General features: G+C 36.1%; 5 protein-coding genes across 9 annotated transcripts; 2 read left to right on the top strand and 3 right to left on the bottom strand.

The window, feature by feature from the left end:
- Nucleotides 1-3,368: 3,368 nt before the first annotated feature.
- On the bottom strand, nucleotides 3,369-3,701 carry LOC125199007 (RING-H2 finger protein ATL80-like). Its single transcript, XM_048097206.1, has one exon. The coding sequence runs from the start codon at nucleotides 3,699-3,701 to the stop codon at nucleotides 3,369-3,371; it is 333 nt and encodes a 110-aa protein (XP_047953163.1).
- Nucleotides 3,702-6,049: 2,348 nt separating this feature from the next.
- LOC125199000 (CMP-sialic acid transporter 1-like) lies at nucleotides 6,050-8,647 on the top strand. 2 transcript variants are annotated; one of them, XM_048097196.1, is made up of 9 exons: nucleotides 6,050-6,181; nucleotides 6,322-6,405; nucleotides 6,612-6,689; nucleotides 6,783-6,826; nucleotides 6,986-7,064; nucleotides 7,217-7,386; nucleotides 7,657-7,843; nucleotides 7,955-8,032; nucleotides 8,109-8,647. In XM_048097196.1, the coding sequence occupies exons 1-9, from the start codon at nucleotides 6,131-6,133 to the stop codon at nucleotides 8,250-8,252; spliced, it is 915 nt and encodes a 304-aa protein (XP_047953153.1). In that variant the 5' UTR covers nucleotides 6,050-6,130; the 3' UTR covers nucleotides 8,253-8,647. The 2 variants fall into 2 exon arrangements, with proteins under 2 accessions (XP_047953153.1, XP_047953152.1); XM_048097195.1 differs by having other exon boundaries at nucleotides 6,612-6,826.
- Nucleotides 8,648-11,189: 2,542 nt separating this feature from the next.
- Nucleotides 11,190-14,073, bottom strand: LOC125199001 (ubiquitin-conjugating enzyme E2 28-like). The gene is made up of 5 exons (XM_048097197.1): nucleotides 13,933-14,073; nucleotides 13,704-13,789; nucleotides 12,421-12,548; nucleotides 11,842-11,946; nucleotides 11,190-11,611 (listed from the first exon to the last, which is right to left on the bottom strand). The coding sequence occupies exons 2-5, from the start codon at nucleotides 13,771-13,773 to the stop codon at nucleotides 11,468-11,470; spliced, it is 447 nt and encodes a 148-aa protein (XP_047953154.1). The 5' UTR covers nucleotides 13,774-13,789; nucleotides 13,933-14,073; the 3' UTR covers nucleotides 11,190-11,467.
- A 3,547-nt stretch (nucleotides 14,074-17,620) lies between these two features.
- Nucleotides 17,621-19,915, top strand: LOC125199005 (exosome complex component RRP41 homolog). Its single transcript, XM_048097203.1, has 11 exons — nucleotides 17,621-17,734; nucleotides 17,838-17,884; nucleotides 17,971-18,031; nucleotides 18,260-18,298; nucleotides 18,389-18,456; nucleotides 18,700-18,778; nucleotides 18,863-18,899; nucleotides 19,008-19,124; nucleotides 19,245-19,330; nucleotides 19,494-19,583; nucleotides 19,668-19,915. Exons 1-11 carry the CDS (start codon nucleotides 17,681-17,683, stop codon nucleotides 19,713-19,715), a joined length of 726 nt encoding a protein of 241 aa, XP_047953160.1. The 5' UTR covers nucleotides 17,621-17,680; the 3' UTR covers nucleotides 19,716-19,915.
- A 257-nt stretch (nucleotides 19,916-20,172) lies between these two features.
- On the bottom strand, nucleotides 20,173-23,572 carry LOC125199004 (putative glucose-6-phosphate 1-epimerase). Of its 4 annotated transcripts, none has more exons than XM_048097199.1 (9): nucleotides 23,420-23,571; nucleotides 22,452-23,095; nucleotides 22,251-22,325; nucleotides 21,651-21,707; nucleotides 21,375-21,538; nucleotides 21,144-21,278; nucleotides 20,935-21,037; nucleotides 20,725-20,824; nucleotides 20,173-20,644 (listed from the first exon to the last, which is right to left on the bottom strand). In XM_048097199.1, the coding sequence occupies exons 2-9, from the start codon at nucleotides 22,560-22,562 to the stop codon at nucleotides 20,436-20,438; spliced, it is 954 nt and encodes a 317-aa protein (XP_047953156.1). In that variant the 5' UTR covers nucleotides 22,563-23,095; nucleotides 23,420-23,571; the 3' UTR covers nucleotides 20,173-20,435. The 4 variants fall into 4 exon arrangements, with proteins under 4 accessions (XP_047953156.1, XP_047953157.1, XP_047953159.1 ...); XM_048097200.1 differs by having other exon boundaries at nucleotides 22,452-22,841; XM_048097202.1 differs by having other exon boundaries at nucleotides 22,452-22,563.
- Nucleotides 23,573-24,120: the final 548 nt, after the last annotated feature.

The following is a 24,120-nucleotide window of genomic DNA, read 5'->3' as shown; positions in this document are numbered from 1 at the left end:
CATAGCATCTAAACTACTATTTACATCCAGTTGAAAATTTTGTCAAACCAGTTTGAATTTATCGAACTATTTTCCATATTGCTTCTTTTTCTCTATATTGTTGTCTAATTATATTGTGTCGTTGTTGTTTCTTAATTACAAATTGTAGGAACACATCTTGATCATATATTCACACTAAAAAAATTGAGTGAATAAATTGTGTACATCAAACAAGATTATGCCAACATAGGGGGCAAGTGCAATACAAACAGCGTGGAACCGGTGCTCGCAGTCGGGTATGGTTGTGCGTCGCTCCCCGGCCAAGTACTCGCCTAGGCAGATGACGCAGCCGCCGTCCCCTCCCTCCTTCTCGGTGCACGTGTTAAACGTTAATCTGGCACAAGCCACCGCGTGCTGCGGCTCTCTAGGCATCTCAGAAAAACAACAAGGGCAGTGTAATAACACCATAAAAGTAACAGAAAATGCTAGCATTGATCCAATATAAAAGTAATCGCCCAAGTCCATTGTAATTTTATTATATGTTTTATGATTAATTATAATCTCCTATAACTGTATTTGTGCTTAGGGATGTGTTGTGCCTTAAGAGGAGAAATCATGCATCACATTACTATGCATCTACAAGGCCAGTGATAAATAATTCAATTTGTGCTTTTAAATTTGATAAGTTACCCTCTTTAAATTCTTGTAAATTAGATCCTATTGATAATTGTAACAATTAGGCGATAAATCGCCGGTTATCGCCGAATTATCGCCGGCCATTGTGGCGAAGTCGGCGATAATTCGGCGATAATGTTGCCGTTGCTTCGCCGAGTGGCGTTCTAACGCCGGATTATCGCCGAGCGATCGCCGGCCACTGTGGCGACGCTCGGCGATAATCGGCGATAATTAAAATTTTTTTTTTTTTTTTTTGAACCCAACGGCTATTTTACATTCCACCCCTATAAATATTTCCTCCACTTCCTCCATTCATCACCCACAATCTTCATTCTCTCCATTTTCAATCTCTTCTCCCAATCTTCAATTTTCATCAAAATTATGAGCTTTTGGAAGAAAAGTTCCCGATCGGGTAAGGATAAGGGTAAGGGGAAAGAGTCGAGTTCACAAATTCCCAACACGGATGAAGCAAACGAGCAATGGATGCACTCGTTGTTGGCGATGGGTTCTCCTCCCGGCCAACTTCCATACGGGGGTCCGTCTCCTTTGCAGACTCCTCCGGCGCGGAGACTTTCTCCGTACTTCAACTCGCCGGCAGAATGCCCTTTCCAAATGACGATGTGTATCGGCCCTGCTCGACACCCCGGATCAACCCCAGCGACCAAGAATCTCAGTGCCGCGACACCGAGCGCGGAGGACTTCGAGGTGGAAGAAACGCCCACCGAGCCGCCTTCTAGGAGCGGGAGGGGGAAGGCGCCGGCGTCGTCGGCTGCGACCGATACGGGTTCCGATGAGAGGCCGAAGCGGGTAAGGACTACTTACACTCTGCAAGAGTCCGAGCCGATAGCCGACTGCTGGGCGGACACGTCACAGACGCTGACGCGGAGCGCAGCAACTACCGTGACCGAGATCATATTCTGGGAGCGGATTGCCGCGAAGTACAGGAGCCACAAGACTGCCTCAATGAAGGACCATGGCAGCGAGGCGATCCGTCGGCATTGGGAGCGCCTCATGAGGGACTGCGGGCACTTCAACGGTATTTATTCTAACTTGATGACTCACATGACGAGTGGCCAGAACGAGCACATGGTCCGAGATGAGGCCATCCGGATGTATAGTAGCCAGTACTTGTCGACGAAGGGCTTCAAGTATTGGAACATCTACGATAAGCTGAAGGATCTCCCCAAATTCCGGACGGGAATGCACGACGCGCTGCACGGGAAATCGGTGCGCTCGCGACTTAGCGTTTCGGAGAGCGAGGGGAGCGCGGCCCACATCGACTTGAGTGGGGATGGTCCGCACGAGCGCCCGGAGGGAGTGAAGAAGGCGAAGGGGAGGCGGAAGGGGAAGGGCGCAACGTCGGAAGTCGCGTCGGAATCCGTCATCGACTTAGAAAAAGCCACTTATTCGAGCAATGTCGCCAATCTGACCCAGATGTACACGCTGTACTTCACCGGCGGCGGGACCCCTGAAGAAAAGGCGGCCCTCTGGAAATGCATCCAACACCTGCAGAGTACGCTGGGGCTCGATCCCGACGCCCCTCCGGCCCCTCCGTCTTAGATTTTTTTTTTTTTAAATCTTTGTTTATTTGCGTTTTTTATTTGTAGTTTTTTTTTCTCGTTGTATTATATTTTCCAATGATTAATACAACGATGAATTGTTCATTATTAGTCTATTTATTAAATACATTTGTAGGGAAAATTAAATAATATAAAAAATAATGATGTAAAAATGAAATGTTGAGTTAGGGAGAAATAAGGGAGAAATAAGGGAGAAACCAATGTAGCACTTGGCTAAAAACTGGGGATAAATAATTCAATTTGTGCTTTTAAATTTGATAAGTTACCCTCTTTAAATTCTTGTAAATTAGATCCTATTGATAATTGTAACAATTAGTGAAGTCGGGGATCTCTATTTCCTTCTATATTTTATTCTTGTACGGTAATTTTTGGTGAAGTGTGGTTAGGATGTGAAAAACAAAAATCGGCAATAATTTTAAAATTAATGTAAATATAATACACTTTTAATTGCGTCTCACATGCATTATCCTCGAAATCCCACAAAATTATCATCATACGAAAATTTCAGTCCTCTAAAGGGTATGGTTGTGTAAAAGGATAGTACTCTGTTACTTAATTATTTAACCCTCCAAACAAGGATCTTTATTTTATTTAATAAAAAAATCAATAATCATCAAATTAGACCTATGTGAGAGAGGTTGATTCTACAATGGTCGCCCTCTTTCCCATCCATACTAATTCCGATGAAGTCAATTATAATATGGCACCCGGAATAAAATGACATTGTTTAGTAATACTCAAAGCAACATAATAAAGAGGAAAATATACTGTTATTAATTTTGAAAACAACATCGATTTTGTCATTTTGTGTATGTGTGCCGCTTAGTTAGCCATATCCACTTAAATTAATACACATAAGTGGAATGGTCTCATTAAAATTAATACACATAAGCGTTGGAAAATTAAAAAATAGAATATTCGTGATTTAATACTCAAATTGTTATAGAATATATCTAGCTATTTTCCATATTGTTTGCTTAATTTTGTTCATATTGTCATGGTTAATAACATATCATTATTGTTTCTTTATCAATGCCATAACCTAATTTAATTTCACGTATACAAATATTGTAGGAGCACATCTTTATCATATAGTCATACTAAAAAATTGAGTGAACTTTGTACGTACATCGATCAAACAAGATAATGCCTGCACAAGGGGCAAGTGCACTTAAGCTTGATCCACTCCATTACACATTCAGCATGGAACCGGTGCTTGCACTCAGATATGGTTGCGCGCCACTCCCCGGCCTTATACTCGCCTAGGCAGATGGCGCAGCCGCCGTCCCCTTCCTCCTTCCCGGTGCACGTGTCAAACTTCAATCTAGCACAAGCCATCACGCGCTGCTTCTTTCCCGGCCCCACAGAACTCGTCTCCGAACAACAACAAATTCGAATGCCTCCCGCAATAAAAACAAGAACCACTCCTATTAAACACCCAATTGCAAACCAATCGATGAAGTCCATTGCAATTTTATTCAAGTGGAGAAACCATGCATAACATGACTTATATAGGTTATATATACAGTAATTGTTGTTTCCTTGTTGGGTTTCCTACTTCTACAAGGTTATGATAAATAATTCAATTTATGCTATTAAATTTGGTAAGTTACTCATCATCGTCAAATTAGGACCTATATCCCACTATAAAATAACAAGATACGGTAAATTAAACATAAAAGACCCATTATATTTTATTCTTATATGGTAATTTTGGGTGAAGAGTGGTTAAGATGTGAAAAACAAAACATTAGTATTAAAACTAATTTAAATATAATACACTTTATAATTGCGTCTCGCATATATTATTCTCGAATCCCAAAATTATCATGATATAGATATCACGAAACTTTCAGTCCTCTTAAAGGGTGTTAATTTTTAGAAGGATACTCCATTATTTATTTAACCATCCAAACTAGGATCTATATTTATTCAATAAAAAAAATCAATAATTATTTTTATAATACTGATTGTGCTTCATCATCAAATTAGAGTTATGGGCCCATGGCTACATTTTCACTATAAAACAATTAACAACGATGATTTTACATTGTTGGATACATATTAATCCCAATTAGTAAATCGTGGCTAAGTCACAATGATGCAAAATATAGGGGTTTCTTCTCCCTACTCCCAAATCAAGTGGTACCATCGTCCATCGCAATTGTTCCCGTGAGATAAAAAATCATGAAAATCAATCGAACTCGTTCAGTGGTCCGTTGTTCCGTTCATGGACTGCAAATTTACCAGCCCGCTATAGGTTTTACTATTTCAGGCAATTTTCATAAATCGGTCATAACTTTTATTATGTTCATACTCCAACTGAGCCGTATTACACCCACACAAAAATCTTTCTAAATTGTAAACATTGATAGCCTTTAGGCATATTAAAATCCATTATTTGAGTTATTTTGCATTCAAAACTCATAAAAAAAAAAACAATTAATAGAATGTTAGACAAAACATGCTCCATTTTCTTTTGGGCTTGGGATTTTAAGAAATTTGTGTTAATTGAGTTAAGTGAGGAGAAAAAAAAAATCTTCACGCCGAACCATGGCGTCTGACTTGTGTCTAGGTATCTTCCTGCCGAACCATGGCGTATGCCATCTAAGGCTGTGAAGAACTGGTACAATCATTGTTTGATTTAAATATTTAATGACTTTTGAGCACTCCATTGATTCGGGTGTTAAAAACTTTGTTTGAAGCTGATAGAGTTTATATCGTGATTTGAGTAGTATAACATGTGAAATTCAAAGTGGAATTGAGAAATAAATAGTGATAATTTGGAATATGGATGAGTTAGGTCTTTGGTTAGTGCTATATATAAATTTGCAAATAACATATTAAATCATGATCTTTCAATTTGTAATTATTCCACCCGTGCTAATTCCAATGGAGTCAATCGTAATGTGGCAGCGAAAATTTCTACGATATTGTTTAGTAGGAGTAATACTTAAAACATCATCATTTCATTACAATAAAGAGGAAATATATTACTATTATTATTTAATTTCAAAAACAAGTATAACACGTTTTATATAAATATGTATCGCTTAGTTATTATTATAGTTAATACATATAAGTGGCACCTCTTTAAACGTTAATACACATAAGCGTTGGAAAATTTGGCCCAATTGTGAAATAGAAAGCTCATACTATGATATAGTAATATTCTATTTTCATATTCGATCAGAATTTGACCAAATTTCATTATTTGTATATAACTAAGTTATTTCCGCTCGCTTCTTTTTCTATATATTCTCATGTTCAATTACACGTCATCATTGTTCCTTTATTAGTGCCATACCCTAATTTAATGAATACAAACATTAACAAATACCCCGGCTGCGTACTCGCCTAGGGAGATGGCGCAGCCGCCATCCCCTCCCTCCGTCCCGGTGCACGTGTCAAACTTCAATCACAAGCCGAACAACAAGAAGTTTGAAAACCTCCCACAATAATAGCAAGACCCACTGTTATGGAATACCCAATAGGATACCAATCAGACCAGTGCATTGTAATTCTATTTCTCTATAATCTAGTGTTTATTTATTCCATGACTTGAATCCTCCTAGTCCTAGGTTATGTAGTCCTACTATGTCGTTGGGTTTCCCTACTTCTACAAGGAACGTGTGTTAAAATTTTGAAATTACGACCTATATATCCAATATAAATTATTGACAAGATTTTTTTAAAATTATCATAAAGGTTAAAGAGAATTACTGCAAATAATATTTTTAAATTAATGCAAATAAAATATTCGCGGCACAATTACAATAATACAAAGTATAGGGGTTTCTTTTCGAAACTCTCAAATCAAAGGGGTGCAATCGCAATTGCTCACGCGAGATCAAATCCGCTCCGAATCCAATTTCACAGTGTGAAGGGAGAAGAAGATGCAGTGGTACGTCGTCGCTTCATTCCTCACCGTTCTCACAAGCTCTCAGGTTCACTTTCCCTCACTGGTTACAGCTCAAGCTTTTAAATACTTGTTCCATACGGACTTGATTTTGTGGATTGGTTGAAAATTGCCCCCAAAAATGTGATTTTGGATTGAGGGTTTGTTCGTTTTGGTTGAAATTGGCAGGGTATATTGACGACATTGTCTCAGAGTAATGGGGGGTACAAGTATGACTATGCTACTGTGCCTTTTCTTGCTGAAGTTTTTAAGGTAAGTGCATTCATTCTTAGAAATGTATGGCTACTTGTGTTAGCAATCTTTCGATTTTTGCTTATTGATAGAGTAAAAGTATGAAATTAGAAGATCAGAATATTTTCTTGGGATTATACTATGTGTGAAGTTTTAGTGCTTTTATGTTCATTACTTTAAGTTTATGCAGTTTCATTAACTAGTATCATGTTTCTGGTTGGGTGCAGCTAATTGTGTCTAGTTTGATGCTGTGGAGAGAATGCCAGGCATCGCCTCCTCCTAAAATCACGACTGATTGGAGAAGTGTACGGTTGTATCCGATTCCGTCAATCATATACCTCATTCACAACAATGTGCAGTTTGCCACATTGACTTATGTTGATACCTCCACTTATCAGATAATGGGAAACTTAAAGATTGTTACGACTGGAATACTGTTCAGGTGCTTATTATTATTCACTTTCTCTCGTTGGTTCGTATACATATCACTTATCATTATCAAGAACTGAAGCTGCTTCGTTTAATAGGAGCTATGCGCAGATTTCTCTTATGTAGTTGTTGATGCTCTACAATTGGCATATAATTTCATTTCCCGTGTTAGGCTATTTTTGAGGAGGAAGCTTTCTAATTTGCAGTGGATGGCTATCGTTCTATTGGCTATTGGAACAACCACAAGCCAGGTACGTCGGTTTTACTTACTCTTCTAGTTTAATTTAAACCACAATGGCGAATGGGAGTTGAATTATGATCACTAGCCTTACTCGTCGCATAGCTTTTCATGTAAGCATAACTTGCCTTGTAGTCTGAATCTTATTGTCTAATGATGGCACAGGTCAAAGGTTGTGGAGAAACTTCTTGTGAGTCGCTCTTTTCGTCTCCAATTCAAGGATACATGCTGGGTGTATTATCAGCTTGTCTCTCTGCTCTGGCTGGTGTGTACACGGAATTCTTGATGAAAAAGAACAATGACAGCTTATATTGGCAGAATATTCAATTATACACGTGAGTTTCTTTCTCTGGTAGCCGTAGTACCAGACCAATGTTTCTACATACACGAGATTAATATAATTATTCCATATAAACTGCCGTAGCAGACTGGCAACATATTCATATATGAAGCAACTATGATTCATTGCTGTAGTAAAGGGGGAAAGTGGAGATGACAAAGGGTTTTCTATTTACATTTTATTTCTTCATTTGTGGGTATGGACTTAGATTAAGAGCCTTTTAAGGGTATTTGTTTATTGATGCGATGTAGCGAATGCCTCTCAGATTTGGTGCAATATTCAACATGGCCAAACTGGCTACTGATGATTTCAGAAGTGGATTCGAGAATGGTCCATGGTGGCGACGCCTTTTCAATGGATATAGTGTAACAACTTGGTTGGTAGTGCTAAATCTTGGTTCAACTGGACTGCTAGTATCGTGGTTGATGAAGTATGCAGATAACATTGTTAAGGTGCCTATTACTTCAATCTTTATTTGGCTAAATTATCTGAAAAATGTCATTTGATGTACTTAGTTTTAAGAATATGGGAGCAATTGCTTAAAATAATTTCCTCATTAACAGGTGTATTCAACGTCGATGGCCATGTTATTGACAATGCTGGTATCTGTGTACATTTTCCATTTCAAACCGACTCTTCAGGCGAGTTTTACATTCTCTCTGATTTTCTTCATATCTTGTGCTTCCCACTTTCGTCTTACATAATCAACTCATGCAGCTCTTTTTGGGAATTGTGATCTGCATGATGTCACTGCACATGTATTTTGCCCCTCCAACCGTGCTTGTGGACTTGCCTCTGACGACAAAAGCATCACCTGAAAATCTGGATGAAGTTTCTGCTAATCGAAGAACAGCTTCCTAGAGTTCAACTTCAAGTGAGCCTCAATCCTCTCGAATCATCCCTTTTTTCATTCAGGAAATTGCAGAGAGGAATAGTTTCCAATCCTCAGAGGATGGAAAATGTAGAGTCGCAACCTGTAGAAACATGGAACTAAGACAGAATCACCACATGATTTTTTACAGGAGCAAGTTAGTTAGTTAGTTAGTTAGCTGTATTAAAAACTTGTCTGAGTACATGATCGTGAAAATTCTTGCTATCCGAGTTCATCTTGTTAGACTCGAGTGTACGAACCATATAAGAACATCCGTTCCAAGTCTATATCGGTGTATAGCCACATCTAATCTTGTTATACACTACTTTGGAATATTTTGTAGTAGTTGTTACACAATTGTTTATACAGCTCCTTTTTGTGTGTTTGTGTCTATGTGAGAGAGAAAGAGTGATATGTCTTGGTGGGCAATTACGGGGTGATTTCTCCGTCAAGCACCACCACCGGTGGGGGCGGCCATAACAACCGACAACGAGAACTGTGCCACCATGTGAGGAGTGCCTCCTTTTTTTCTCCCAGGTACAACCAACTCCATTGCAAATTGCTGCTGCATTATAAATGGCCTCCAAAAAATGTGTGGTGCTTAATTTTGTTGAATTCATATAAAGAAGCAAGTACATATACCATATGCCCTACATTCAAGGGCAATCTCATCAAATTATTTGCATCAATTCTATTGGCTGCCCATATTAATTATTGCTCTCTATACTAAGATTTGTGGACAATATCAAGAAAGGGTCACCTATTATTGGAGGGAGAGTTTTCCCCTAAAATCCTTTAGTCCACAATTCATGAACCAAGATAAGGACCTTATAATTTATAAATCTATAATTAGGAATACTAATGAAATTATAAATGTGATATTGTATATAGGCTTGAGTTTAGATGTCTGATCTGATCATTTTACACAAACTGGGTATCATAGATGCTATATTAGATGAAAGGGGTGTGTTATATTGCTAACTATTTAAATTGTTAACTCATCAATGTTGTGTATTAAAAATGTCAATACGGGAACATTAAAATGTCAATATATAATATCAACACATTATATTGAAGTTCAACAAAATTATGTGTTGACATTTTAATATCATCGTGTTGACATTTTTAATACACTGCATTAATGAGTTAACAAGTTAGCAACTTTAGAAAGTTAGCAACTGATCACACCCCTTAGATGAAATATATCGGTTATAATACCAATGACTTGATAGATACATCGAAAAAATCCCTCAAATGTAACGAAAAATTCCACACACGAAACGACAGATGCATTGAACGTTTCATCTTAGCTAACAAGTTTAAGCATTTCTTTGTGCTAATTAGACGGCTAATTTGACTATTAATTGGGATGGTTACAGTTTTTTCCAGCTTTCCTTTTTCACTAATATCAAAGTCATTTTGTATACTTATTTTTCAATTTTGAATGTTCTTTGCAACTTCATGTAAACTCGGATTAAATAATTCTCACAGATACTTGTACAAAATAAGATAAAATATTTTTCGGGTAAAAATAAAATTTAAGATGAAAGATAATAATTTGACAAAGCAAGAAACCTTAATATCTATATGCAGTATATTTTTATTTTGGGGAAAGTTGTTCAATTTGTTTCCCATTTATGACTCATGTGAATTGCATTTGCCCCCCAACCTATGTTTCATGCACGTAAAATGACGTTTAGGGTCAATCAAAGGCCAGTACAAAAATTGACAACACTATAATTCATATCGAAAATTTAAGCGTTTTTTCAAAAATAAATCTACATTTATTTCCTTTACCTAACTGTTCACATTGTTTGTTGACTATAAATAGGTCCAAAATGATCTCTCATTTGATTCTAAGAAGGGTAGTCAAAACTTAGGAAGAAAATAAAATGATGGGAGGAGGGATTGAATCTCTACCCCCTAGAAATGTTGGTGGTCTCGGTGGTGGTGACGGTCGTCCAAATGGGCAGGTGGTGAGCAACCGGGGCGGGTTCCAAATGCCGTTGCACTACCCGAGATATAATAGAGCGGAGTACGAAACTATGCCGGAGTGGAAAGTGGACTGTTTGCTAAATGAGTATGGGCTACATGTGAGTGGGGATGTGGAGCATAAGAGAAGATTTGCAATGGGAGCATTTTTATGGGGTTTTTGAGGTTTGCTTGTGTTTTGTGTGGTTTATGCTTATTGTGTAAAATTCAGTAAATGTGTTAACAATAATGTAGTAATTGTGAGTGCCAGTGTGGGTCGTGCATCTAAGAATTAGTTCGTTAATAAAAATTTTAAGTGACACTCTTCTCCTATTTCTACTAAATCTATACTCCGTCCGTATCTGTTCCATGTTAATAGAGCCATTTTTCTATTTGGAAAGTTCCAAGTTATTTAAGTCATTTTTATTTTTGGCAAAAAGTAATTCTTCTTCTTACTCTATTCTCTTTTCATCTCTCTTACTTTTTTCACCATCTATTCAACATATTACACTCAGAAATGCCTCTATTAACAAAAAAAAATTGAGGGGGTAGTATTTAGTACTCCTAGTATTTTTTTCATTAAAGTCACCACCACCCTTGAACAAGACATTTTAAATGGCTATATGGTCTCACTCACTTGTTTTGTCCATAGTCGAAATTCTAGGTTTAAAAGAGAACTGAACCTGAATCAACTTATATTTTTCTTCAGATTAAAAAATTTATAAAAAAATCCAGTTTCCAAATACTACTAATCCAGTTCCCTGTACCAATATCAATATGCAACAATTTAACATCATCCCAATACTAATTTAGTGACTCTTTCAAATTCTAATAAAAATCATTTTGAGACGATAAAAGCAAGTGGGTACAAGCTCGACCAAGAATGGCGCAAGTAAAATTGGAAACGAATGACATTTGAATAAACAAGTAAAGATCACAAAAAAACAAAGAAGAAATAGGTTCACACAGATATGTTATAGTAATAACTAGTGAGTAAATTGATCAAACAAGATCAATGAACCAAATCCAGTTTCAGATTAAAAAAGAAAAGAAAAGAAAAGATCAATTGACGAAATCCAGTCATTCTTGAATACACATTCCATATGAACAATTCAAACCACCATTGCTTGACAGTTTCAAGCTCTTCTTACCAGGGTCCGAACCAAGAACATGGCCAAGAACGATATAATTTGTACATAAATGCAAATCTAAGCCATCGGGAGGGCATCTCAGACTAACCCATCGCGTACTTCTGGGTCCAGCTCCTAGCAGTCTGCTCGTACTTGGACCTATCTGTCTTGTACATGTGTGCGATTTCAGGCACCAGAGGGTCATCGGGGTTAGGGTCCGTCAAAAGTGAACAGATTGAGAGCAACACCTGAACATACACATACTATTATTTAGACTCGCTTAAAACTGAAGGGAAGTCTTGTGTAACACAGACTGATTGAAACACAAATGTTGTATGAGATGATTGAAGAATTTGTTTTTGGAATACGGAATAGAGCACGATTGCATATCAGTGTGTTGAATGTTGTTTTGATTTCACAAGATATTTATCATCCGGCTAAATGCACCACAGTAAACTAGTAGAAAATGTAAAGATACCTTGGAAATTGTCAAGGCAGGACTCCACTGTTCTTTCAAGATATCGAGGCAAATGCTCCCATTGCTGTTAATATTGGGGTGAAAAACTTTCGTCCTGAATGCCACCTGAAAAACACAACCAACAATATAACTCCTGATATTTTGAAGCAGATAGTATGACGTCAAAGGGTTAAATAACAACCTTCCAGTATACATTAATTCAGGTTCAAATAAACAAAAACAAGAAACCATGAATAAGAGACGATACTTCAAATTTCAATAATTCCCTAAATTATTTCAACCCATTACTAGACATGGCAGACAATTATTGCACTGCGATGAAAATTTAAGATAGACTTCTGAGTTCTGATAAAACTACTTTCTCTTAAACTATACATCTTTAGCAAAAGAATTGTTCAACTACAGTCAGATGAAGTTGATATGATAATTTTTGTGCAGCAGTTCATGTCACCAAATACAAAGATGTGAATTCATCTTTGTATTCAAATGCAGCAGAGTATCAGAGATTCAGAGTACGATCAATTGGAATTAAACTAAGAGTGAGTTGATAGATCCACAAATGATTCAAAAATGCCATACCTTTGGTGGTTTGAATGGGTAATCAGGGGGGAAATGAATGGTGACTAAAAACACTCCTCCTGCATAAGGACTATCTTGTGGACCCATTATGGTGGCTTGCCAGTGAAACATGTCTTCACCAACAGGTCCTGTCGACAGAAGGAAGGAAGCTTAAGATAACAACTCCATTAATTGAAAGAATAACATAAATACTCGCAATTGCAAGTGACAAGCATAATCAGGGTAATTCTGAACAATGATTGTTCAAACAATACGGCTGGTATGAAGTCTAAACCGGCAAACAATAACTCATAATGCTTAACTGGAAACAAGAACTTCCAGCAGAAAATCAGGAAGAAAACCATACACAGTTAGTTAGATAACTACTTAGAAATATCCACTTCATAATCCAATGCTTCCCTGAATCAGAATCATAACCAAACGAGCAAACTTGAAAGGGTAGTAAACTGGTTGAAACACCAAAGAAGATACAGTAATTGCTAAAAGCTAGAAAATGAATCAAAGAAATGCCCAATTCCTTGACGTTGAACTTGAGAAGATTAACAAAACCCTCTCTGGCTAGTTCTCTGGTCTAGTCACTGGACAGGTAAAATACAGTATGCATCATAATTTTGGTACGGCTCACTACCAGCCTCTCTATTTGGACACAGATATCCCCAGCTTCTCGTGAATCAACATGTTTAGACGGACATCTGATTATTGACATGTGAGAAGTGCCAAAAATGCAAATTCTTCAATTCATAAAAGTTATGCAACATAAGCCTCTACAAATATAACTGAACTCGCGGGACAAATTTATCAACTGGGCACAAATTTATCAAAATCCCAATGTCACTAGATAATATACAGAAAGCCCCAAATTACTTTCTTTTTAGCCTTTCCCCTTTTCAATAAACATCATTGGCAATATCACCACAAAATTAGGGCCAGAACTAACACCAACCATTATTGTGCACAAAAGAAGAAAGTAATCCCCAAAAACTTTTTATTTCTTTTTTTATATGTAACAGGAAAATTCGAGACCAAAACTACAAATCACTCAAGCCCACGTGAAAAGGGAAAAAGAAACTTGCCAAACCACCACTAATCGAGATGCCGGCCCACAGATTAGCACCACCAAGAATGAATTTTGCCAGTAAAAATGGATTGAAACAACGAAATCCGACAAACCCACAAGAAAAAAATATACCCACATGCAAACATCGATATTTCGCAGATCAACCAACACACCGTGCAAAAACATAAACAAATCATAAAAGGAACAAAATTGGGCGAATAAACACCTGCGCTGCAGGAAGTGGGCGGATCTTTCTGCAAATCCTTTAGCTCCTTCAAGATCCGTTTCGAAGCCATTGTTCAAGAATCAGATCTGCCAAATTGAATTCAAGGGCAAAAAATGAAGCCCACAAACAATGAAGAGAAATTTAAGACAACCCAGGTTGCGTATATATAAGAACGATCGAATTCGTTGAAAGAAATACAGAGAGAGAAGGAAAGAAGACTTTTTTTTACTTTTTTTTTTCTCCCCCTAATTTCCTCTGGTTCAGCTGCTGCTTCTTCTTCTTGACGCTAACGAGAATATAGTGCGACTTTTTATTTGTTTTCCTATTTCCTACGTATTTCCTATTTCCTATTTCCTATTTTCCTACTCCATAATTTTATATATGCAATATTGCCTTTTTTGTAATTAAGTAGTTATAATTAGATATGATAATCGTGGTGATTCGGGATTTTAATTACGATGATTTGGTGAGTGGAGTCTTCCAAATATAGCATTTGAGGATTATCAATTTTTGACTGTCGTCATTGTATACGTAGACTAATCAAACTGAATTTGCGAAAGAAAATGTGATACTACTCTATTTTTTGTATATCATATACTCTATATACCTCTAGTAGAAATAATTCATATTCATTAAAAAAAAATTCTTTTTTAAAAAATCTTTGTTATTTTTAATTAGTCTGCTTCTATAAGACGCATGGAATATTAATTTAGCAAATTGAATTATTCAGTGAAGAGCCACATATTATAATGCGATTGACAACCTTCATACATCAAAATTTAGTCCCTAGCACTTAGAACAATGTCTCCTCAGTACTCCTACTACAGTAGTATCTAGTTATCTACATATTTTTACAGCTATATTACTACTCCCTCCGTCCGCGAATAGAAGTCTCGGTTCAGTTTTACCATAAATCTATACATATATAAAAGGCGAGTTTTGGCCTTCTTTTGAAATATTTATAAGTTTTATCCTCATTCTGAAATACTTATAAATTATGGACTAATTTGAATATTTGATAATTGGGCATGATAATCAATGCATATAGCATTTATAATTCAATAATTAATTATTTAATAATCGATAAATGTGGGAATCATAATTAATAAGCATCTTCTTTGTCCATATATCATTTTGGGTATTACAAATGAAAATCTATCTATACATCTTCATCATATAAAAGTTGTGTTTTGAGTACTAATTTAGAATATTTTTAAAATATATTTGTATTAAACAATATAGTGTATTAATAATAATTATAGGATTTGTAACTTCTTTCAAAATTAAGAATTGTATTAGTAATAATTATGATAATTTAAAATGGCAGTTACAATCTAATCACATTATTGTATGGGGAAATAATTTTTGTTGGGTTAAGCGTTAGTAATAAATAGAAATCCACCATGTATATATAATATATTGATGAATTAACATAATTTTCACACCGCGTGTGTATCTTAATTTATTTCAATATATTAAAGAATTTATGTACGTACAAAATTATTTTTATGCACATAGGAAATCACTAACTCTCATTTAAGAACCAAACAAGTATATATGCGTATTACATAGGTTAAAAATTTTAATCAAAAACTCATCTATCTGCCATTTTAGATTAAAAGATTAAGTCTCTTTTAATTTCATAAGTATCGAGTAATATAAAATTATTTTAATTAAATGTCATTTCATTTCTTTGTAACACTCAATTTAATATCAAAAATTAATGCTCATCATTATTTTACCGTTACATATTTGCTATCATGAATTCTCTATGAGAATAGAATAAAAAATCAAAATATTAAATTCTCTTATAAAATTAATGTGTGTCCGTATATAGTTTCCATCCATCAATCAATTTTTTAATTAATTATTCAGTTTTTGAAACTTATTATTCACATTTAAAGGTGCAAATTAATGACTTTAATTTGGAGAAGTTGTAAAGCATCTCATGGTTAATTTTTTATCTATAAATATGACGTTTGAAGACTTACTATCTACACATTCCTACTTACCTCACACTTAAGTTTGATATTTTTGTTCATATCTTATGAAAAAAGGTCGACATCATGGAATCATTCTTCACCTTTCTCAATGATCTGGAGCCTTCCACAATTTATTTTGTTATCGAAGTTCGTTGCATCCACGTTTATGAAGCTACTGCTCATGGAGCCATAACCAATGCCATCGGGTTATAGTGTTTTTCATTACCGTGCGGTATGTTGTTTAATGAGTTATTTTATTTTTGTATGCAAATTATATAAAATCATTAATTATATTTTTTTGCTTAGGGCGTTAGCATTCAAGCAACTTTTCCGTGAAGTTTACACGAAAAGTTTGGTGCAATACTTAAGGAAGTGACGTTTTTTCGTACAATTTCATGTTTATCATTTGTTGTATTTTCATTGTGGTTGTGTGTTTTGTTTTGTTTATTTGTTTTTTTTTTTAATCTTCACAACGACAAAGAATGAGGTAGAGGGGCACAGCGTGGACGAAGGCCGATGATATGGTGAAATTTCTGTGTAGCATCACAGCTGGCATACTCCTGTCCAATTTGCATATTCATATTTAGTCTTTTTCAATAATAATATTATTAATAGTCCTACTAATTGTGGATTGGATATTAGGCTATTCATCAAGTTTAGACTTCCCCATATTATTGGTCTTTATATTTTTGGTCTAATCTTCTTCAATAACTATATTAGTCTGATGAACTGTAGTTTATTCCTTTTGTTATAAAGATGAGCTATTAGGCTTTTAAGTTTAAGCTTGCCGTTATTCCTTTTGTTATAAAGATGAGCTATTAGGCTTTTAAGTTTAAGCTTGCCTATATTATTGGTCCGTTATATATTTGGCTAAGCGATAGCCTTCACTAATATATATTACCATCTTTTTAGATCACTTATATAAGACGTTATTACTATATCCTCTGTCCCATGATAGAAAATTATACTATATCAGTATTTTTTTTCCACATATCTATATAAGTTGAGTTATGGAAGTATTAATGCTCTTATAAATTAAATAGTATATTATAACTTAATTCTTTTTTAATTCTTTTTTAAGTTTTACTTTAATATTGCCTGAATCATTTAGCTATTGTTTTATATTTATTCCATGTCAATTTTTAAAATTTGTTGTTATTAAGTGTGTCAATTAATAACAAAATAGTAATAAGTTAATTTGAATTAGTCTAATAATATTGATTTATAATTTATTTATTCACAATTATGAAATTTTTGTATAGAAAGTAGTTCGTGAGATGTTATACTTTCAATTAATTATAATATAGGAATAGTATTTTTATTTAGTACTCCATAATACATGGATTTTTTTTTTCTTCGAAGAACTTAATGAAATGATGTTATTTCAAATAATTTCCATTCATGTATTATGAATCAAAGCTTTCCAAATTTTTATGATTCATTCTTAATTATTTCATGTTTAATATATATGTTTTAGCCGTATAATTCATAGTTATTATATACATTTTTTATAATGTTTTAAATTTTTTGTAAATAACCTATAATTTAAAATTATTATTTTAAAATATTTAATCCGTGCATCGCACAGGTGTGATACTAGTGGTAATAGAGTCATACCTTCCACTAACTCATTCCACTCACGTTTCATTTAAAACTAATATATACAAGTGGGACCTCTATTCCACTAATTCTTTTACACCCATTTTTCTTATCATTTCTTAAAATTCATACCGTCCATGAATAAGACTACTAATGACGGACGGAGGGAGTAGTCATTATTGTTGGTGTGCAAAAATTAAATTAAAAAGAGAAGCAAACGCCAAGAAAAAACAACACAAGTAATAAATCGGGCCAGGAGAATATGGGTTTTTATATATGGGCCTAAAATGGTTAGGCCATATTATTTAAATAGAAACGGCCCATATTATGGTCTGCATTCATTCTCACCAGTAAAAAACAAAACCTTTCCGGCGGCGCACGGCGTCTCTCTCTAAGATGGAGTTTGTTAATCCTGAAGGTCTTCGATTGGACGGTCGCCGTCCTATGGAGGTTTCTTTTCTTTTTTCTCTTTTCAAGTTTGCATTCAACTGTTGGCCACTCGCCACTGTCTAACGGCAATGTTGTAAGACTATGGAATTGTTGGTGATTTCAGATGAGGCAGCTTCGTGCAGAAATAGGAGTGGTTTCGAAAGCCGACGGGTAAGAATTGGAAATCTGTAGTTGCTTTTTGTGATGTTTTCGTGCACTATTGATTGACCTAAATTGAATTTGTATGTTGATTGCAGCTCAGCTGTTTTTGAGATGGGGAACACCAAAGTCATTGCTGCTGTTTATGGACCCAGAGAGGTGCTTTGTTTTCTTGAGCAATAGATATTTTTTTCACAGAAATGTGCTATAATGAACACCAAAATATTGCTATTTTGATGCTGATTACTTGTGTATGAATGTATAAACTTCTGTGCTCGTAATAGAATACGAAATCCTAATGCTATTTGTGCTATGGATTTTTACTTGTTTGAGAAACTGAGAGAGATTTCTTTGGATATTGAATTTGTGATGTTTAATATGTTTCAGGTCCAAAATAGGAGTCAGCAAAGTAATGATCAGGCACTGGTAATTTTCTTTACGCATTGCGTGTTTGTAAAATTTGTGTTTTATCCATGGCGATCATACAGAGGTGAATTTCGCTTATATGGTTGACAGGTACGCTGTGAGTATAGCATGGCTAATTTCAGTACTGGAGATCGGATGAGGAAACCTAAGGGTGACAGGTATGTAACAGTTGAGCAAGTCTAGTGCAAACTCCTGCTCGTAAACAGCCTAGCTGCTTAGTGTTAACATAACAGGCATTGTACTCCATGATAGGCGTATAATTATAGTAGTACTGGTTTTTCATAACTGGTGTAGCCTTTCGTGCTAATGCTTTTCTCTAAACTCGAGGAGTTGATATCTGTTTCTAGTGTGCCCATTTTGCATTCACTAACTTCTTCGGTAATATTCAATGTGGTGTGCAGGCGATCAACAGAGATATCTATGGTCATTCGTCAGACGATGGAAGCATGCATATTGACTCACTTGATGCCTCGATCTCAGGTTTGTTGCCCACAAAATGGAAGCTATGTCTAGATGGCCTCAATTAATTTCTTATTCTTTTAATCTTAAAATCATGTTTTGCAGATTGATATATTTGTCCAAGTTCTTCAAGCGGATGGAGGTAAATAGCGTTCTCCATTCCATTGGTCCCAGTGTCAAGTGTTGAAACGGCATGGGCATTTTATTGTCATCCACTAACCATAGCTCGTCTACAATCTAATTTGTTCAGGAACAAGATCAGCATGCATAAATGCTGCAACGTTGGCCCTTGCTGATGCTGGTATCCCTATGACTGATATTGTTACCTCCTGCAGTGCTGGATTTCTGAACGGGACCCCTCTGCTCGGTAGTTAACAGCCTCATCAATTTGTTATGTATTTCAATTTCATACATATGTTCAGTGTATGTGATCCTATTATCACGTAAAAATTCAAAAGTAACCTCGAGTTTTGCAAATTAAACGCAGATCTGAACTACGTTGAAGATAGTGCTGGTGGACCTGATGTTACTGTTGGCATTCTGCCTAAGTTAGACAAAGTCACCCTCCTTCAGGTCCTTTTTAATACACTACTATTTTTTTTTTCATTTCTTGGACTTCGATTGTGCTCATACCTTCGAGTAAATTGGCTTCATTGCTGTTCTGGTTGGCAAAAGCCCTTGAATCTGCATAACTCTCTTTTCCTTGAACTGACTTATATGTTGTCTTTCCTGATAGATGGACTCCAAACTGCAAATGGAGACATTTGAAACTGTCATGCAGCTAGCAACAGAAGGTTGCAAAGCAGTGGCAAGTTATATTCGTGAGGTAAGCGTGATACACACTCACATTGAAGCTATCTCTTCAATTTGATTTCTTGTTTCGCTCGACCAGTTCGTTTCAATCTGACAGGTATTACTGGAGAACACCAAGCAATTGGAGTCTCGCAGAGGTGTATAGAAATTGTAATGCGTTCAAGCCAAGTTTTGGAATGAGCTGCATAGCTATGATCTGCTAGAGGCAGGGGAGTGGTGGAAGTATAAAAAGATAGGATAATTATATATTTTCTCACAGTTTCCATCTTTTCCCATCTTATTTTTTCTATTTAACAATTTTGTAGACTTCCTATTTAAAAGGTAAGATTTGAGCGTTAGTAACTACTCCCTCGTCCCCAAAAATAGAAACATTTGAAACGTCACGGTTTTAGTACAAAATAGAAAACTAAGAGAGAAAGAAGAGAAAATGAGTTCCACCTTAATAGAGTGAAAAAATTTTCCTTATATAAAAAATTTTTATTTTTAGGAGACAGGAAAAAAAAAGAATATGTTTAAGAGATTTGGGAATTTGATGCTATAATTTGTTTGCGGTTCTTGACAGATCTAATCAATTGAGCGTTAGAAATTGTAACACAGAATTATTAATATGAAAATTCAACTTTTCACGAATGTTAATGTTCCAAATGTCAAATTGATGTTACAATTTGTCTGAAGCATCACAAAATAGATTTATTCAGAACCAGAGTGGCTTAAAAGCATGATATTGAGCTCATTGATCAAAGCTAAAAGAGAGCAAATGTAAATGCCTCAAATCCTACACAAACCAAATTTTTATCAGCCATTTTCCAAAAACCACAGGCTTTCGATAAAGTGAGCTAGCGAACGAACGATCACAAGTCGAGCATCAAAAGTAGTCGAGATGAGGTTCGAGTTCGTCGCAGCAGAAGCTTGAAGGTACAGCAGCAAGCTCGACTCTCCCTGTCCATTCCTCTCCTGGTTTCAGGGTGATGTTCTTCTCTATTGCTGCTGCATTCACACATAGCATCTGCTTATATTCTTCGTCGCCAAAATCTGCCATTGCTTTCGACTTCTTCTCCCACGGATTCCACACAACTACATGAAAATACCATATTTGTGTTTAAGGCCGCAAACTGGAGGTTGCTGACTAAGGAAAAAGATGTGATGATACATACCCATATCAGGTAGCCCTTCCTTTCTGATAACGTATGTTCGTTTCTTCTCATGATCAAGAACAGCGACGCACTTGGGTGAGCTTAGGTAAACACGGTCTATCTGAAGATGGGGAAACATATAGACACAAAAAAAAAGTAACAATGATTTAGAATATGATTACTTAACAATCAAATTGCAACTGCAACATTTGGAGGTGGAAGAAGACTTACCTCTGATTCGAAAGTTAGGGCATCGCCTTGCTCTGTAAATCGTTCCCTTTGGGAGAGGTTGTCAAGGTAGTCCAGCGTCTCTAAACCTTCTATCCTGACTTCACTGTTGGAAGTGCAAAAAAAAGGGCAAACAGATATTAGAAAATTAGAGTAAGTTTCAACGATGATTTATGAAAAGAATGAATAAATCAAAATATCCGACTATGTACCTAATGTCAGAAACAGAGAAATGTGTGTGATAGGCCAAAGAGAAACTGAAAGGTTTCCAACCTATATTCCTGATGCGCGATATCAGTATCAAGTTTCCATTGGATGAGAGAGAAACTCGAAGGCGAAACTCAAAGCTGAGAGAAGACCAGAAAGAGAGTGAGAGAGAGTTCAAACACTGCTAAGAAGAGTTAGGAATGAAATAAAAATGCCCAAACGTGTAAAATTTTTACCTGTGAGGCCAGAACTTCAGATCTTCTTCAACGGGTTTAAGTAGTAAATCAACAAAGGATTTACCAAAAGAGTCCTTTGAATGCAGCGGAGGAGGATTATCCTCAATTTTCCAATTCTTGTTCCTAGCAAATCCATGCTGCTCAAGCGCATGACAGTTACCAAACTAAAGCATGGACGCGATATGAAGTTAGAATACAGTATATAATTATATATGTTTACAGATTCACAAAGTCTTGAAATAACAACGAAATACACAAACAATTGATGGTGTGTACCTGTGGAAAGCAAATGGAAATGCCTCCCCGCATTGCTTTTGGAGACTTAAAGATGCCCTGCAAAGATTGAAGGTCAATATACAGCTTTCATTAGCGAAAAATGAATAAAAGAATTAAATATTTCTATGATTCAATTACAAGGAAATTCAAGTATATTGAACTTCTAAACTTTCAGAGTGAGGCTGATGTTTTCTCTAACGCTCAATAAAGTGTCAAAACCTTTTTCTAGGAACGAGTGGAACTTGAAAACAAAATCTTCCCCACAGCATTCATTGGGCAATTAAGCATTGCAAAATAAATATTTCTCACAAGAATTACATCACCAGTTCTAGCTATAATGACAGCTGCTGGTCCAAATTCTAGAGTGGGTGATCTCAGATATTCAACCTAAGCTTAGTGTAAACTTTATAAATAAGCAACCTCAAGATATGCAAAATTACAGCTTCAGTTTTAAGATCTTTGAATCATGTTTTAATACCAATAGCACCGAATCTAGGATGATATGACACGGAAGTACTTGTATATACTAGAAACTGAAGAAAATGAATATGCACAACATATATCACACATATATCTTATTAATTATGATAGAAACCACACCTTACTAGTGGTGAAAAGAAGTTCTTCGCCTCTATCATTCCTCCACGAGAGAACTTGTGCTCCATGCAGGCTCACCTGAAATTTTCAAATATTCATAATCGGAAGAATTTCAAGAATCACACAGATCTATTCGGCATAAGAATGGAAACTACACATAAACCCCATTTCCGCATCAAGAATCATGAAATAATAGAAACTTACCCGCGCAGACGCCCCTTGAGGGTTCCGAAGCACAACTTGGTCGATTCCATTCCAGTCCTTTGTCAATTCAAGAGAAGCTCTATGGTCCCAAACGGCTGCAGGATGCCCCATTCTTTACACCCAAAATCAGAAAATGATATATTTGTTTTGTCCCGAGTCGCAAAACTATACCTAGATTCCTAATATATAGTCCTCGGATGTGAATAACCCCCTTTACAGAAACGAAAGATACAAATGTCACTATGACAGCTAATTATCGACTTATCCCCTCAAGTCCCAATGCCTCCATTGTGATAATCTTGCCAGCTACTGAACCACATTTATACCCAACTTTTCGAAACTTTCAAATGCCGCCCCATCCGTACACTCAGATTTGAGAAGACTTAAAGCCTGCCGAAAGACGTTACAAAATAAACTCTTATCTCTTTACCACCCCAGCAATCTCACCAAGATGTTCAACACTTGGCATAATTCCCCCAACTTAAGATCCAAGGCAATCCCATACGACACTCCTCCCAAATCAAAATATGAGGTATTCTAATAAAAGGTGCCAAACTTCAAAATTACAGCAATCCAAACAAGCCACAGAAATTGACCAGGTGCAATCTCCTTCCCACAAATGCTACAAAGTTCCCAATTCAAATCTAACCCCAAAAGCCCACAACAATTTGAAGAAACAGAATAAGCCTCAATTGAAAATTTCTCAAATTTCAAGCAAAAAAAAAACAATTTGAGCACAATAATAACTGGATTAACTGAGCAAAATAGGTGGAGTCTTTCGCATGAAGCAGTCAGATTCCAGAAAGCCCAAAAACAAACGCACAATCTAAAACAGTGAGAAACAATGACGGAAACTTTGAACAATATATAGTAGCCCACAGTCTATAAAATGTAAGTGTGATGCAATCTTGGACCTAATCAAGCGTAGTTTAGATTGAAAAACAAACAATTACAGGAAGTAACGTAACCTGAGGGAGCGAGCAGGAATGTGGAAACATGGGATGTTTGGAAATAAAATAATGGAACATTCATGTGAAGCAATTAAAGAATGAAAATTTGAAAAAGTTATTATGACATTTTTTTATGGTTGCTTAATTTGCTGTTTTGGGAAGACGAAATATGAGGAGAAGGAAACGTGTAGGTACATGGAGTTGTACAATCGGTGCTAAAATGCGCCGGCTTGTAATGTACAACTACTTTCGATAATTAGGGCAGGAGGTACAACGCCCAAAAAATTCATCCATAGAGCAATTAGAACCACGGCTCACCAATGTAGGGAGCGCGTGAGCATTTATGATCGCCGCTCGCCCCCAACTTTTATGCGAGCCGCCAAGCGTTGCCGAGGAAGAAATTGGCAGCCCAAACCACGTGCAAGGCCCTTCGACCGTCCCTTACACGTGCATGCAAGTTCTCACGATTCGCATCCAATCAACCGTCACGTATGACACAAATTGTCTCACATATTACAACAGTTGACCATGCAGGCGTAAGGCTATAGCGCCATAACTCTTGATTAATACTCCACATAGAACATCGAAACGTGCAAAGCAATATACCAAAACGCACTATGATAGTAGTCGTAGTGTAAGAGTTCAACGATTCACCACCGAACTCAACAAAATGATTGTTATTTTAGGATAATGTTAAGTACAATGAGGTAAGCTATGTA

The sequence above is a fragment of the Salvia hispanica genome, unplaced genomic scaffold (genome assembly GCF_023119035.1).
Source record: "Salvia hispanica cultivar TCC Black 2014 unplaced genomic scaffold, UniMelb_Shisp_WGS_1.0 HiC_scaffold_349, whole genome shotgun sequence".
NCBI lineage: Eukaryota > Viridiplantae > Streptophyta > Magnoliopsida > Lamiales > Lamiaceae > Salvia > Salvia hispanica.
This window is presented reverse-complemented; position numbering and strand designations above follow the sequence as displayed.